Raw genomic sequence first — 18,116 nt, forward strand, 5'->3', positions numbered from 1 at the left:
AAGCCGCTTATGAAGAGCATTTCGGGCAAATTAGATCAATTTGGTCCCAGGATGCGACCCACATCAGTCGACTAACACCCAGGTACCCATTTTACTGATGGGTAAACAATGACAACCGGTGTAAGGAAACACGTCCAAGGTTTTCACCCTTGCCGGGAATCGAACCCGGACCCTCAATGTGTGAAGCTCTCGCTTCACACATTATATTAATATTAGGCATTATATTAACACATTATACACAAATAACCCGCACATAAACGAGAGAAGCTTACGACGACGTTTCGGTCCGACTTGGACCATTGACAAAGTCACACTAACCAGAGGTGGAGCAGGACGGCTATATATAGGCAGGAAGAGGTGGTGGTGGTAGTAGTAGTAGTAGTAGTAGTACAAGCATTGTATATAATACCGACAAGATGAAATTAAGACACATGCACAACACCCGGGCATCCCCAATGTAGACGTTTCGCCATCCAGCCAGCCACTGGATGGCGAAACGTCCACAACGAAGACAACCAGACGCCGCACATGTGTCTTAATTTCAACAGTAGTAGTAGTAGTAGAAGAAGAAGAGGTAGTAGTAGTGGTAGTGGTAGAAGTGGGAAATAAGGAAGACGAGCCAGTCAAATACAAAGGAAGGGGAGCACTGCAAGAGAGCTAGATGCCCACAGAGGGAGAGCAAGCGCACAGAGGTGCGTGAAAGGGGAAGTGGTGAAATAAATGAGGAAGGAACAGAAACACGAGACAGGAGAGAGAAAGACAACCCAGAGGAGAAAAGGAAAGAGGAAATGGGAAGAGGAAGAAGAAGAAAAAGAAAAAGAAAAAATGAGGATTCAGGTTAAGTCACGGGTGTTCTGACAGACTTAGGGAGCACAAAAATAGTGTTAGGCTTGCCGACACTAACAATGCTCTTTTCTGTCACGTCAGAGATCATAGCCATCCTATTGACTGGTCTTCTGCTAAAACTATCTTCCCTACTTCCAACTCGAACAGTCGGCGTCTAGTTGAATCCTCTCTAATACACAACTTTCCTTGTATGAACCTTAGCCCTGGCTTCGTCTCTGTAGCTGCCTTCCTCTCCCACTACATTGTAAAATGCTCCAAACTTCAGAACACCCGTGACTTAACCTGAATCCTCATTTTTTCTTTTTCTTTTTCTTCTTCTTCCACTTCCCCTTTCCTCTTTCCTTTTCTCCTCTGGGTTGTCTTTCTTTCTCCTGTCTCGTGTTTCTGTTCCTTCCTCATTTATTTCACCACTTCCCCTTTCACACACCTCTGTGCGCTTGCTCTCCCTCTGTGGGCATCTAGCTCTCTTGCAGTGCTCCCCTTCCTTTGTATTTGACTGGCTCGTCTTCCTTATTTCCCACTTCTACCACTACCACTACTACTACCTCTTCTTCTACTACTACTACTGTTGAAATTAAGACACATGTGCGGCATCTGGTTGTCTTTGTTGTGGACGTTTCGCCATCCAGTGGCTGGCTGGATGGCGAAACGTCTACGTTGGGGATGCCCAGGTGTTGTGCATGTGTCTTAATTTCATCTTGTCGGTATTATATACAATGCTTGTACTACTACTACTACTACTACTACTACCACCACCTCTTCCTGCCTATATATAGCCGTCCTGCTCCACCTCTGGTTAGTGTGCAACGTCCAAGATTTACCAACAATACAAACCAACTAGGGAAATCAAGGACAGAATGAACAGGTACCAATTAGATTGCAGTAGACACTTCCTCACAGGGCAACCCTCCCGGGAAGCCCTACTAAGATCGAGAAGAGAGCTAATCGCCCTAATAACACAGCATAAGAGAGACCTTTGGGAATATCTTGTGCGCCAAGCCAACCAGTACAAATGCCACCCTGACCAATTCTGGAACACGATCCGCAGACTACTATGGGCCAAACACACTCCCACTCAACACCTCTCTCACTCCTTCACCGACGCAAATGGTGAGGTTGTGGCTACCCTACTTGAAGACCCACTGGACCAAGCCAAGCTGATGGGGGAAGTATGGGAGAACATCCTTTCACACAACGACAGCAGAAGATTTAACAACACCCACTATCAGTGGGTCAATCAATGGCGGGACGAGAACCTAGAAGACTTTCATCCCATTCCATCAATAGACACAGCTACCCTTGAAGACGAACATCCCCTCACCAGACCAGTCATGCTCAGAGAAGTATCCCAAGTCATAGGGCGACTGAGAAACACAGCTCCAGGCCCATCAGGCATAAGAGCTAAACAACTAAAGTACCTCCCCCGTAACTGCAAGATGTCCCTGGTGAATATCTACAACGCCATCTTGGCATCCAGTCACTTCCCAGTGGCTTTCAAGACAGCTAAGATGATCTTCATCGCCAAACCAAACAAGGACAACCACAATCCCGAGAACTACAGACCCATCTCCCTACTCGAAGTCACAGGCAAAGTCTTTGAAAGAATAATCTCCAACAGACTCAACTATTACATGGAGTTCAACCACCTATTCTCTGAAAGGCAGTTCGGCTTCAGGTCCCACCGCAGCACTCAGCATGCCATAAACATCATCTACGATGCTGTGGCCAGCCTGAAGAAGCAAGGGAACCTGGCCCTAATCGCCACCAGGGACGTTCACAAGGCCTTCGACAGCCTTTGGCACGACGGTCTCATTTACAAACTCGTAGACCTCTCTGACCACAACTGGACCTTTCTCAGGCTCATCTACAACTTCTTAACAGGAAGAAAAATCATCCCCACCTTCCATGGAGCAGAAGCAACCCCCTTCACACCAACAGCAGGAGTACCCCAAGGCTCCTGCCTCAGCCCCGTCCTCTTCAACATATACGTCAACAACCTCCCCCAACCTGAACATACCGACACCATCATCACCCAATTCGCAGACGATGTCATCCATGTTGTCTCCTCCACCCCTACAGCTGGTGTAAACAAGCACAGGAGAGCAATCGAGAAAATGAATGAAGAACTAAATAGAACTGCCAGGTGGGAGAAAAAATGGAGAATCACAACCAACCCTGACAAAGTCCTCATCAGCACCGTTGGGTGCTTACCATCAACCATAGAAGAAAAAGGGGGCATTTCCATCAGAGGTACCCGTATTGCTATAAGGAACCCAAACAAGATCCTAGGATACGAGATCGGCAGGTTACTCAACTCTACAACCCACGTAACCAAAAAAGTAAACCTAGCAAAAGCCCGCCTTGGCCAACTTTATCGATTCAAAACAGCCCCTCCCCACATCAAACTTCACCTGTACAAGATGATGATCAGACCTCTGCTAGAATACCCCTGCGTACCCATGTCGCTCACAACCAAAACCAACATGCTCAAACTCCAAAGAGTACAAAACAAAGCCCTCCGCTTCATCACGAACACCAGACTCAGAGACAGAATCAGATCAGAGGACCTACACATACAACAGAGAATCCCTGCAATCAACGTCCGATTAGACAAACTTACTAAGAGACAACTATATGACATGCAGGAACTCTACATGCCTGACAGAGAGAATCCCCCCCCAACCAGTGAACACAACCAACTATACCATCACCACCCCTCCCCACAGATCCCAAAGAATGAGCCTCCAACAAAGAGTTCGACGCTTTATCCACAAGGAGAATTTCCCTCATCCCAATATCTTAAGCGGCCTCCCCCCAGAAGAAGAATGGATACCACCAGAACCATTCTATGTCCAGTAACACGGGCAAGCCCTCCCCATCTCCGGGTGACCCATCTCTATCAACCAACACCTCACAACTGACCTCGCTACATCTACTACTACAATACAGCAGGACACCACCTCAGTCACTGCCTTGCTGGCCGACTCCAGGTGAGCAACCAACCTCCATCGAATGCCCAGCAACCTTCGCCTGCAGCTGCGCCTCCTGACCAACCTCTTGCGAAAAAAAAAAGGCAAGCAATTCTATACAGTATGCATCCTTCCAATTCAATGGCGCAGTGGTATAACACAATATAGCATTGCGTAATTGATGGGCAGGAGGTATACCCTACACACATAACCAACCTCTTCATAAATTACTTAATATGCACACATGCATATTCAAATTACACCAAAGTGGATAGGCCACTACCTTTTTATATCCCCACCTACCCCTCCTCCCTCCCCAACCTTTCTCAAACTTCCATCCTTACCCATCCTTCTTCCCCCACTCCCCTCTTACCAAAGCTCTGGTCAGAACCTCGAACCTCGAACCTCGAACCTGGTTAGTGTGACTTTGTCAATGGTCCAAGTCGGACCGAAACGTCGTCGTAAGCTTCTCTCTTTTATGTGCGGGTTATTTGTGTATCGTTCCAGTCACGGTATTGTGCCATTTTTGTTATTTATTAACACATTATATTAATAAATAACAAAAAGGCACAATACCGTGACTGGAACGATACACAAATAACCCGCACATAAAAGACAGAAGCTTACGACGACGTTTCGGTCCGTCTTGGCCAGCTAATATTAATATAACCATATCATGACCCTTGTTAGCAAAATTATTTAAACACATTGTCTCGTTATACACTACACTGAAAACTAAATCCAAGAATTAAGAGAAAGTATCACACCTCGGTTGTCATCAGCAGGCGCTGTGGCAGAAGCAAGAAGTGTCGGACAAGCGAGGCTTCGGTTCCATGATGCCAGCTTACTTGGTGCACCTCTACCGCACCGAACAACCGCTTCTCGACCCCTCCGTCATCTTCACACCCAGTAGGCGCACCACTGATTCTGACCGCAGCAAGATAGACTACAACAGTCAGGGATAGGTGACCGTGAAGCCCAGGAGGGAAAAGAACCTTATGTCCCGGCACAAGACAACTACAGAGCGTGCTGCGCTGGCCTCCACCCCTCATACCACACGCCTGTCATCTTGTCTGGTGTGGCCAGCATCTCCAGAACTGTGTGTTCAATGTGACGGATTATGTATTCCCAATGATTATAAATATACAAATCGCAAATGTGAACAATGAAATGTTTTTAAAAAATGTATATTGTATTATGTGTGCTCACAGCTATTCCTCATGGGTAAATATAAAATGCTTCAGATTGCAACAAGTCATATCATTAATTGTCCAAAAGCAAGCTTTTGAAATTAAAATATAGTTTTATGTGTTTCCTTCTCCTCCAGTACGATCCCTAGGACAGTGCCACTAACATTGTCTCCTTCCCCAGTATGGTCCCTGGACAGTGCCACTAACATTGTCTCCTCCTCCAGTACTGTCCCTGGGACAGTGGCACTGTCTTAATAATAATAATAATAATAATAATAATATCTTTAGTTACTACAAATATATGTACAAGGTATACAGACCATAGCTAACATCAATGACATACTACTATATAGAAAGCTCCTTGTTATGCAGAGCATTTCGGGCAAATTAGGTCAGTTTTGTCCAGGGATGCGACCCACACAAGTCGATTAACACCCAGGTACCCATTTTACTGATAGATAAACATAGACAACCGGTGTAAGGAAACACGTCCGATGTTTCCACCACTTCGCCGGGAATCGAACCCGGACCCTCACTGTGGGAAGCGGGAGCTTTTGCCACCAGGTCACGGGGCAAAAGTTCGGATCCGTAATGTTTAGGATATCTTCCGAGCTTGTTTCATTTAAGACATGGTTGATTTGCTTCCCCATGTATGTTTTTGTTATTAAAGATGAATTTGGTGAAGGCACCCTCATAACTGATCTCATTTAGCCGGTAAGGGGCCATGCGCATGCATGTCTGTACTCCTATTATGTTGTGATCTGAGTGTATTATCTCTGATACTGTTATATTTCGTACCAGGTAATCGTTATTAATGAAGATGAGGTCAAGTGTATTTTCCGGTCTTGTTGGCTACACTCTTTGCTGGCTTAAGGTGAATTTGTAGCAGAGATTTAATAGCTCGTGCGTGTGTATTTTCATCTTAGCTGCCTCCTAGGGTTATCTCTGCTAAAACATTATTTGGACCCAGCAGGGTGAAAAGAACCTCACCAGAACATACATTACAGAGCGCACAAATGACGTATCGCTTCGGGATATACTGTAGGAGTAAATGTGGGTGATAGGTAGTAGATGGTGTTAGTAGGTGGTAGGTAATAGATGGTAGTAGTAGGTGATAGAAAGTAGTTGGTGATAGAGGGTGGTGATAGTGAGTGTTGGTAGTGGTTGCTGGAAGTAGGTGGTATGTAAGTGCGGGTGGTATCAAAACAGACGTAATCAGTTAAGTGTGGACGTCATGCTCTATGAGAGGCACTTGACCTCTGAGCTGCACTTCGTGTACGTTGTAGTAGTGTACTGATGACACTGAAAGGCCATTTGTCGTGCCGAATAGGTAAAACTTGCTGTTTTGGGTTAAATACCAACGCTCTTCTTGCCGAATAAGTCAAGCAAAAATTTGTGTATGCAATTATTTCGCAAAAATCATTCTGAACCTAACGAAAAAAATATATTTCACTGTTTGTTTATTATTAAATTATTGTAAACTTATTTAAAACATATTTAGTTGGATTAGGCTAAATTAAATTGCACTTGTTCTAATAAGGTTAGGAAAGTTTTCTAAGGTTCGTTTGGTACAAAATTATTATTTTTTTCCATTAACATACCTAGAGAATACCTGCAGAGGGTTTCGGGGGTCAATGTCCCCCGCGGCCCGGTCTTTGACCAGGCCTCATGATGAATCAGGGCCTGATCAACCAGGCTGTTACTGATGGCCGCACGCAACCCGACGTACGAACCACACCCCGGCTGGTCAGATACTGACTTCAGGTACCTGTCCAGTGCCTTCTTGAAGACAGCCAGGGGTCTATTGGTAATCCACCTTATGCATGCTGGGAGGCAGTTGAACAGTCTTGGGCCCCTGACACTTATTGTGTTGTCTCTCTATCGTGCTAGTGGCGCCCCTACATTTCACTGGGGGAAATGTTGCATCGTCTGCTGAATCTTTTGCTTTCATAGGGAGTGATTTTCGTGTGCAGGCTTGGTGCTAATTCCTCGAAGATTTTCCAAGTGTATATAATTATGTATCTCTCCCGCCTGCGTTCTAGGGAGTACAAGTTGAGGAACTTCAAGTGTTCCCAGTAACTGAGGTGTTTTATCGCAGTTATGTGTGCCGTGAAGGTTCTCTGTACATTTTCTAGGTCAGCAATTTCACCTGCCTTAAAAGGTGCTGTTAGTGTGCAGCAATATTCCAGCCTAGTAGAACAAGCGACCTGTTTTGAAGGTTCTCATTAACCATCCTGTCATTTTTCTAGCAGATGCAATTCATACAATGTTGTGGTCTTTGAAGGTGAAATCCTCTGACATTATCACTCCCAGGTCTTTTACATTAGTTTTTCGTTCTATTGTGTAGTTGGAATTTGTTTTATACTCCGATATAGTTTTAATTTCCTCACGTGTTACATATATAAATGAAAAAATATATCTTTAGCGTATAAGAGAAAAATTTAGAAAGAACTTAATTTTACATGAGTTCTTGCTAACTGACCAATTTTGCTTATTCGGCACGACACACACACACACACACACACACACACACACACACACACACACACACACACACACACACACACACACACACACACACACACACACACACACACACACACACACACACACACACACACACACACACACACACACACACACACACACACACACACACACACACACTAAACTACAGACCAGTGTCACTGACATGTATAGTATGCAAAATCATGGAGAAGATTATCAGGAGAAGAGTGGTGGAACACCTAGAAAGGAATGATCTCATCAACAGCAGCCAGCATGGTTTCAGGGACGGGAAATCCTGTGTCACAAACCTACTGGAGTTCTATGACATGGTGACAGCAGTAAGACAAGAGAGAGAGGGGTGGGTGGATTGCATTTTCTTGGACTGCAAGAAGGCGTTTGACACAGTTCCACACAAGAGATTGGTGCAAAAACTGGAGGACCAAGCAGGGATAACAGGGAAGGCACTACAATGGATCAGGGAATACTTGTCAGGAAGACAGCAGCGAGTCATGGTACGTGGCGAGGTGTCAGAGTGGGCACCTGTGACCAGCGGGGTCCCGCAGGGGTCAGTCCTAGGACCAGTGCTGTTTCTGGTATTTGTGAACGACATGACGGAAGGAATAGACTCTGAGGTGTCCCTGTTTGCAGATGACGTGAAGTTGATGAGAAGAATACACTCGATCGAAGACCAGGCAGAACTACAAAGGGATCTGGACAGGCTGCAGACCTGGTCCAGCAATTGGCTCCTGGAGTTCAATCCCACCAAGTGCAAAGTCATGAAGATTGGGGAAGGGCAAAGAAGGCCGCAGACGGAGTACAGTCTAGGGGGTCAGAGACTACAAACCTCACTCAAGGAAAAAGATCTTGGGGTGAGTATAACACCAGGCACATCTCCTGAAGCGCACATCAACCAAATAACTGCTGCAGCATATGGGCGCCTAGCAAACCTCAGAACAGCATTCCGACATCTTAATAAGAAATCGTTCAGGACCCTGTACACCGTATACGTTAGGCCCATATTGGAGTATGCGGCACCAGTTTGGAACCCACACCTAGCCAAGCACGTAAAGAAACTAGAGAAAGTGCAAAGGTTTGCAACAAGACTAGTCCCAGAGCTAAGAGGTATGTCCTACGAGGAGAGGTTAAGGGAAATCAAACTGACGACACTGGAGGACAGGAGAGATAGGGGGGACATGATAACGACATACAAAATACTGAGAGGAATTGACAAGGTGGACAAAGACAGGATGTTCCAGAGATTGGACACAGTAACAAGGGGACACAGTTGGAAGCTGAAGACACAGATGAATCACAGGGATGTTAGGAAGTATTTCTTCAGCCACAGAGTAGTCAGTAAGTGGAATAGTTTGGGAAGCGATGTAGTGGAGGCAGGATCCATACATAGCTTTAAGCAGAGGTATGATAAAGCTCACGGCTCAGGGAGAGTGACCTAGTAGCGATCAGTGAAGAGGCGGGGCCAGGAGCTCGGACTCGACCCCCGCAACCTCAACTAGGTGAGTACACAGGTGAGTACACACACAGGAGCTCGGACACACAACTAGGTGAGTACACACACACACACACACACACACACACACACACACACACACACACACATATATGTATATATATATATATATATATATATATATATATATATATATATATATATATATATATATATATATATATATATATATATATATATATATTTGTATGACATGTTGTGGTTGATAACGGCAGCATTGAAAGCGTTGGAACATGCGCTGCGCATATCAGATTACCGTGCGTCACAGACACCTGACTGTCTTCTGAACGCTGGCACAGACTGTAGCTCCTATGTAATCTGTCAATGTGTTAAACTTGGTTGCCATTTCTGTGTTATTAAGAGACTACTATACAACCACAAGTTCACGGCTATCACTAACACGGTAAGCCTTCGCATTTTCGTGTATACCTACTCCTGTACAAGTCCTTGTACCAAAAATAATATTCTCTTCATCCTGTAAGTTTATTCAGGTACAGGTACACATAAGTATAATTATCATACGTAGTTTAACATGTGTGTAAAAGTCAACGTAGCTTATTTCCACTGAGGTCCTGCCGCCGATTACTATAAACAAAAGGGATTAACACCGCACAGAATGAATTTTGCATTAACCCATTAGTTTACTCACTAGTACTCTAAATGTATTAAATTAATTATCAAACCATCGCAGTTAAATATAAAAACAATTATTCTCGGTAAAATGACTTAAGTCACAAACTACATAATAGAATTTTAATTGGAAAGCGCCAGTTCCTTGAATCAAAAGCCCTTTAATAAATGCACAAATCATTTCAAAACCACATCCCCACCTGCTTTTAACTTGTCTTGATCCCATGAATCCCAGCTGCTTTACCCTTTTTCATCTTACCTACTGCCTCAAGCACTCACCTCACACTCACATCTGGATAGTCCTCACTCCTAAAAAACGTTATACCTCCCTGGTCAATGCACGAAATCACAGCTTCCCTTTCTTCCTCAACATTTAACAGTTTCTCAAAATATTCGCTCCATCTTCCTGATACTTTCAACTCCTCATCGAATAACTCTTCTCTTCCTTTCGTTCCCTAGGTTTTCTTAACTTATTAATCTCACTGGGCTGGGGATCCTCAGAGAAAAGAATAAACGTACTTAAAGAAAAATTCAGAATTCTTCCCTGAGCTGTTTTAGTATTTTCTTCTACCACTCCCTAAATTCTATGTGAACTTTATTTGAAACAAAATACATTAACAAATATATTATATATTTATACATGTTTTTCTTTAACTCACAGCAATGACCAACTAAGTTTTCAAACAAAAATAAATAAAAACACATGCACTGATAACAGATATTTGAGAGACGTGCCTTAGGTGCTCGACCTGCAACAAACAGGTCCCCTTCATTGAGATTTATTGGGTAGCTTTTGAATGGTTGGGTCCTGATACACTGCACCTCCCTGAGACTGCCTTAACTATTACGCTATTTGAATATTAAACGTTTTGTTACTTTGTCTAAAATGTTACAAATGAGAAAGATTAAAAACATATATTTTTCCAGGTATTAGTGTTCTAATGTGAAAAATAGTGATGTACAACGTACATAGTGTCCTCCAAGCCAACATGTCTACATCAGAGTTCGCATCTGCCTCGCCCTACAGTCAGGGAAAGCAAATTCCCCACATCACTGACTTCAAGTATAAAGAGTGAGTCAATCATCCGATTCAAAGTTATAGTGCCATTGTACTGTAATAGAGCTTTTTATACTAAAGTCTTATTACTTCCTTTATGATTATGATACAATAAAAAAGTTAAATTCATACAAGTAATTCATCCCATAATGGTGAAGGAGTGCTTACGTCAGGGTGAAGTTTTTTACAGAAGAGTGGAGGTCTTGGTTAGAGTTTTCATAAATATGTAGAATTTTTATATGTTAAATGGAACCAAGTGAAGTGTTTGTAGTACCTGGGTAATGCAGTATGACAAGCACAACTTAATAGCCAGCCTTTCTGATTAAAACATAAAGTTCCAGTTTATTATATTATTCACGGGAAACATTTAGTGTTCATATACTGATGAAGAGACTGAAGCAATTTATTAGGGTTAATAGTAACATGGGTGAGAACAGTGGGCCTAGTCCTCAGCAGCACCTTCCTTCTCACAGATACCTGCTGAGTGCCGGTCTACACACTCTCAGTAATAAGTACGCTGTAAACGTACCCGAGGATCTCAAAGTCGTCAATGTTGCACTATTTGCTCTCGGTCGTGCAGGTAAGCCACAACCTTCTTGATCTACCCACTAACAACCTTCCTGATCTACCCACTGACCTTCCTGATATATCCACTGACAACCTTCCTGATCTACCCACTGACAACCTTCCTGATCTACCCACTGACCTTCCTGATATATCCACTGACAACCTTCTTGATCTACCCACTAACAACCTTCCTGATCTACCCACTGACCTTCCTGATATATCCACTGACAACCTTCCTGATCTACCCACTAACAACCTTCCTAATCTACCCACTGACCTTCCTGATATATCCACTGACAACCTTCCTGATCTACCCACTGACAACCTTCCTGATCTACCCACTGACCTTCCTGATATATCCACTGACAACCTTCTTGATCTACCCACTAACAACCTTCCTGATCTACCCACTGACCTTCCTGATATATCCACTGACAACCTTCCTGATCTACCCACTGACAACCTTCCTGATCTACCCACTGACAACCTTCCTGATCTACCCACTGACCTTCCTGATATATCCACTGACAACCTTCCTGATCTACCCACTGACAACCTTCCTGATCTACCCACTGACAACCTTCCTGATCTACCCACTGACCTTCCTGATATATCCACTGACAACCTTCCTGATCTACCCACTACCTTCCTGATATATCCACTGACAACTTTCCGGATCTACCCACTGACAACCTTCCTGATCTACCCAATGAAAAATCAGTGTGAAATTTTCACTAAAACTTTATGTACTAGAGACTAAACCTATATTTATAGGTGTAGTTTTTTCTGTCGAAAAGTTGATCTCATTTGTCTACAAAAATATTTACAATATTCTAAATAAATACAATTTTACCTCTTGATATACTCGAAAAATGAGCTACAGGGATCGTAATTATGATAGGATTGGGATCAATACATGTCTTCTTCAAGGTGCTTATGGTAACGTGCTTTTATTGTTAATATTTTTACTGTACTGTAATTATTACTTTATGTCGTGTCCTTGTTATTTAATATTATATAGCTCGCTGACACGGTGCACTGTCACACCCTGCGTCATTATGTACTGGTGTGCGATAAAATTAATGAATTTAGAAACAACTCACTCAGAAATGTTCAAGAAATGGCAAAGTATTTTATCCACAGTTGTATATTACAGACCATTCTGGAGAAATACCCTGACTTTGCTCACTGTAAATAAAACATTACCACGTGTACTCACCTAGTTTTGGTTGCGGGGGGGTCGAGGCACAGCTTCTGGCCCCGCCTCTTCAACTGGCCGCTACCCAGTCACTCTTCTACTCCGTGAGCTTTATCATGTGTGTATCTGTACTCACCTATTTGTGGTTGCAGGGGTCGAGTCCTAGCTCCTGGCCCCGCCTCTTCACCGGTTGCTACTGGGTCCTCTCTCTCCCCGCTCCATGAGCTTTATCATACCTCGTCTTAAAACTATGTATGGTTCCTGCCTCCACTACATCACTTTCTAGGCTATTCCACTGCCTGACAACTCTATGACTGAAGAAATACTTCCTAATATCTCTCTGCCTCATCTGTGTCTTCAACTTCCAATTGTGACCTCTTGTTTCTGTGTCCCCTCCCTGGAACATCCTGTCTTTGTCCACATTGCCTATTCCGCGCAGTATTTTATATGTCGTTATCATGTCTCCCCTGACCCTCCTGTTCTCTTGTGTCGTCAGGCCGATTTCCCTTAACCTTTCTTCATAAGACATTCCCCTTAGCTCTGGAACTAACCTTGTCTCAAACCTTTGCACTTTCTCTAGTTGCTTGACGTGCTTTATTAAGTGCGGGTTCCAAACAGGTGCTGCATACTCAAGTATGGGCCTGACGTACACGGTGTACAGTGTCTTGAACGATTCCTTACTAAGGTATCGGAATGCTGTTCTCAGGTTTGCCAGGCGCCCATATGCCGCAGCAGTTACCTGGTTGATGTGTGCTTCCGGAGACATGCTCGGTGTTATACTCACTCCAAGATCTTTCTCCTTGAGCGAGGTTTGCAGTCTTTGGCCACCTAGCCTATACTCTGTCTGCGGTCTTCTTTGCCCTTCCCCTATCTTCATGACTTTGCATTTGGCGGGATTAAATTCGAGAAGCCAGTTGCTGGACCAGGTGTCCAGTCTGTCCAGGTCTCTTTGAAGTCCTGCACGGTCCTCATCTGATTTAATTCTCCTCATTAACTTCACATCGTCTGCGAACAGGGACACTTCTGAGTCTAACCGTTCCATCATGTCGTTCACATATACCAAAAATAGCACTGGTCCTAGGACCGACCCCTGTGGGACCTCGCTCGTCACAGGTGCCTATTGTGATACATCATTACGTACCATGACTCGTTGTTGCCTCCCTGTCAGGTATTCTCTGATCCATTGCAGTGCCCTTCCTGTTATATGTGCCTGATCCTCTAGCTTCTGCACTAATCTCTTGTGAGGAACTGTGTCAAAGGCCTTCTTGCAGTCCAAGAAGATGCAATCAACCCACCTCTCTCTCTCGTGTCTTCTGTTACTTTATCATAAAACTCCAGAAGGTTTGTGTGTGTGTGTGTGTGTGTACTCACCTATTTGTGGTTTCAGGGGTCGAGTCTTAGCTCCTGGCCCCGCCTCTTCACCGGTTGCTACTGGGCCCTCTCTCTCCCCGCTCCATGAGCTTTATCAAACCTCGTCTTAAAACTGTGTATGGTTCCTGCCTCCACTACGTCATTTTCTAGGCTATTCCACCACCTTACAACTCTATGACTGAAGAAATACTTCCTAATGTCTCTCTGACTCATTTGTGTCTTCAACTTCCAATTGTGGCCTCTTGTTTCTGTGTCCCCTCCCTGGAACATCCTGTCTTTGTCCACCTTGTCTATTCCACGCAGTATTTTATACGTCGTTATCATGTCTCCCCTGACCCTCCTGTCCTCCAGTGTCGTCAGGCCGATTTCCCTCAACCTTTCTTCATAGGACATTCCCCTTAGCTCTGGAACTACCCTTGTCGCAAACCTTTGTACTTTCTCTCGTTTCTTGACGTGCGTGCGCCCTCGTGTGCGTGCGCGCTCGCACGCTCGTGTGGGTGTATGACCCACTTAATATTCGTATTTATAACTCATTACAACTGTGACCAGGTGTGGACATGTCAGTGGCTCATTACTTTGTAATTTGTTCATGACTGTAACTATGTATAGGAATGTAGATGGTTCATTACCTTTGTAACTTGCCATGATTGTGACCAGATCGACCTGGAGTTCATTACCTTTGTAACTCATTCAGCTATCATAACTTTGGGGTCCAGTCCCTGGACCCACTACGCACCTCTGTAATCTTTTGACTACCGCCCACAGGATGGGTATGGGGTGCATAATAAACATATTAAACTAACTGACACGGTGCACTGAAAGACAAATTTTATTTCTATAAAAACAGGAGGTAATTACTTAAGAATTATCTCACAACAAACTATGGCAAGTGAGATATCCGTCTATCACAGAGTCAATGTGTATCATTCACAGTGACAGCTGCCCCACTGCTGGCTGCTGACTGTGACTCACTATAGGCAAGTGACTGCTTCTGAGCTGCTCACTGTCAACGCTACATACGTCCTGCTTAGTTCTGGTAAATGTGGCAAATATTCAACTATATTTAGCACAGTACAATCTGTTCAACCGGGAGGAGATAAACTCACATCTTACTCATGGTTGGATGGCTGGTCATTTGGTTTAAAACCTAATGTTGCTATGATTGTGACCAGATCTACCCGGAGTTCATTACCTTTGTAACTAGTTCAGCTATCATAACTTTGGGGTCCAGTCCCTGGACCCATTATGTACCTCTGTAATCTTTTGACTACCGCCCACAGGATGGGTATGGGGTGCATAATAAATATGTTAAACTAAACCTTACTCTGGCTTTAATTTTCAACAAAGCCCGTGTAACATATATGATATAAATTCCCTAAAATATAGATTAGAATAAACTCAATGTACATCCAGTGAGTAAATAACAAAAAAAAAACTTTCGGTGTATATAAATTTACGTTAAAACATATGACCAGTAACAAGCTTACTCCTGCATAATGTTCAGTTTCATGAATACTTTCTCTCTTGAGTAATTCGGTTACCTTTAAACTGTTAAGCAAGAGTCAGCCTGTTAACATCTATGTTCCTTGCCATCTCATCTAGTGGGTTTAGCGCCTAGTTAAAATTGTAATAGTAACAATTTGCAATCATTATACTTCTAGTTATACATTGTGTAAATTGTTTTAGACTATTTGATCAACTGGATTGTAGTGTTTAACTTCTGACACACCAAAACACCAAGTTAATGACTGCAGACTCGCACAGACACATAATAAACATATTAAGCTAAAGCACTGGTAACTCTCCAGAAGCTGGGCCTAGTGTGTGACCTTGAGAAGTTGAGAGTATTTATTACGACCAGCGGTGTACCACTCTCACCTATATTTACATCAACAAAAGTGTATTCTAAGTGATAAAGTGTACACTTGGTGTACTTGGTAACACTTGTCATACATAGTAACGCGTGTGTAAGTGAGATTGTTTAGGTACTGGTTCATCTATCTACAGCTGCACACTTATGCTTGCATACATGTATAACATAGTAACGTGTGAGTTACCCAGGATGGACGAAGCAAGTCGACCAGAGTGATTTATCTCATTGTCATTGTAACATTACCTAGTTACTTTTTTTTTTTAGTAACATTGTTTACAATGTATGGTTGGGGTAAGAGGTTGTCTTCAGCATTCATTGTGATGTCCACTATATTATTATTACAGTGAGGTACATTAGGTGGCAGTAGCCTGAACTGACTCAAGTGGAAGTTATCATTGAATTTGAACCTCTTGTTTAATGTGATATATGTCAGAATTCTAATTTTATGCTCAATATTACCTACTTTCTCTCTCTCTCTCTCTCTCTCTCTCTCTCTCTCTCTCTCTCTCTCTCTCTCTTTTCATCTTTGTAATTTGTGATAAGGTGTAAGACAACGCCTGTACCATCCATTATATCATTATATGTACCATATTATTAACACACATACAAGAAGTCTCTGAATGTATTTTTAGTAAGGTGTGTATCGTATTAAGTAGTAGTAATCTGGGTTAAGTATAATTAGAAGTGTTCATTGAACTTGAACACTTGTGTCATATGATCTATTTTAGACTTCTGACTTTATAGTAAATATTTACTCTTGCATAAGCTATAAGGGGAAGATAAGCAAGGAATTTTTGTGTTGTGAGTCTTACACGAGATATCATCACTGGCAAACATGGCAACTGTTATAGAGGAACCTATTTCAGCAGGTGATGGAAATGATGATAGCTTCCAGACCTTTAAAAGTAAACAAAAGAGAAAAAGTGAGAAAGGGCTAGAGCGTCGACGTAGTCAGACTCACTTGACTTGTACACAATGTAACACTAAACGTCCTTGGTGCACAGAGGCTGCAAGAAGTCTTTCTTCAAAGGAAGAATGTGTTAAGCTGAACTTCCCTGACAACACCCCGCTGCCTGCTAAGTGTGCATGGCTAATGGAAGCTGTAAACAAGCATCCTAACTCAAGGATCCAATTTAGGAAAAACACACACAACTTTGTGTTTGTGGAACAGAATGAAGAACTGATCAATGATCTATTTAGTACACCTTATGGGGATATTAAGCTGCTCCGACCTCCATCAGACACTCACCACTTTAAAAAATGGGTCAGTATCATAATCTTTGGATACCCTCTCTACATGGACCCATCCCATCTGACTCTCAGTGAGCATATCATCAAGCCTAAAAGACTTAAAGGAAAATCCCAAATTATTGCCAGTTGGGTGGGTCCTGTGCCCCTCCCCCGGAATATCTGGGTGCATTGTTTACGTTTCCTAAACATCGAAGTGTACCTACCCCCTAAACGTAGGTGTTACAAATGCCAGCACTATGGCCATGTTCCAGTAGACTGTGGAATACTACATTCTTGGTGTGGTAAGTGTGCTGGGAAACATTCCACTAGAGAATGCACAGTAGGCCCTGACAGACAAAAATTTAAGTGTATTAACTGTAAAGAAGTTGGGGTTACAGTTTCCCACAAGGACTGCAGTCAGAACCCAAACAACCTTCGATGTAAACCTGATAACAGTCATTTAATGGTAACTGAGGAAGAGGCCATCCAGTCTACCACAGCCAGATCTGAGACTGAACCTCTGCAAAGTGCGCAAGAACCCCACCTCACTGCGAAGGATTCTGGTGATACCAGAATGCCATCACACACACCAGCTGTGGAGGAGCTAGCCATCCCTGCTAGCACATGTGGAACTACTGGTCTGCCACTACTGATACCTATGGCTACACCTGAATATGGGGATGAGTTTGTCATTTCTCCCAATACACACAACTACAACAGTCAGACGGACACCACACAGGTAACCCCCCTGAAAATTGGAGATGAGTAAGATGCACAGGACCTACCTGCAATGAATGATGAAACAGACTTGCCACAGGCACCATCAGAGAACACTAATGTAACCATGGTACCTGTTAAGGTGATAGGTGTTAAAGAAAGCACTAACTCAGAAGTGCCATCCTCCGGAGAGGCATTGGATTCGCCTGACCTTCCTCATATTATAACAAATTTCCAGAAAAAAATTGAGCATCTTGAACAGATCCTGACAAGTTTAATAAATATATGTAATCAGGATGATGCTCTTGAGCATGGTGATGATGTCAAAAGTGCAGCAATCTCCGTTCAGCTTCCAGCAATTTGTAAGAAAGAAGCCCATGACTCTTGCCTTCAAGACTTGCCTTGGAACTGGCTGCCAATATGCCAAAAAAT

General features: G+C 43.3%; 2 protein-coding genes across 5 annotated transcripts in view; both read left to right on the top strand.

Annotated features, from left to right (window-relative positions):
• The window catches only part of LOC138854459 (uncharacterized), a 28,867-nt gene extending 23,806 nt beyond the window's left edge, over positions 1-5,061 (top strand). The window contains exon 3 of one of the 2 annotated variants that reach the window (XM_070097846.1): positions 4,598-5,061. In XM_070097846.1, coding sequence (XP_069953947.1) covers positions 4,598-4,780 — 183 coding nt within the window. In that variant the 3' untranslated portion in view covers positions 4,781-5,061. The remainder of the gene's footprint in view (positions 1-4,597) is intronic. The other variant, XM_070097847.1, reaches the window with a different exon arrangement.
• A 4,235-nt stretch (positions 5,062-9,296) lies between these two features.
• The window catches only part of LOC128694436 (inositol 2-dehydrogenase), a 35,388-nt gene continuing 26,568 nt past the window's right edge, over positions 9,297-18,116 (top strand). For 2 of the 3 annotated variants that reach the window (XM_070097848.1, XM_070097849.1), the window contains exons 1-3: positions 9,297-9,444; positions 10,599-10,743; positions 11,202-11,308. In XM_070097848.1, the coding sequence (XP_069953949.1) occupies positions 10,628-10,743; positions 11,202-11,308 (223 nt within the window). In that variant the 5' untranslated portion in view covers positions 9,297-9,444; positions 10,599-10,627. Of the gene's footprint in view, positions 9,445-10,598; positions 10,744-11,201; positions 11,309-14,797; positions 14,901-18,116 lie in introns of all 3 variants that reach the window. The other variant, XM_070097850.1, reaches the window with a different exon arrangement.

This window comes from Cherax quadricarinatus, chromosome 60, assembly GCF_038502225.1.
Source record: "Cherax quadricarinatus isolate ZL_2023a chromosome 60, ASM3850222v1, whole genome shotgun sequence".
NCBI lineage: Eukaryota > Metazoa > Arthropoda > Malacostraca > Decapoda > Parastacidae > Cherax > Cherax quadricarinatus.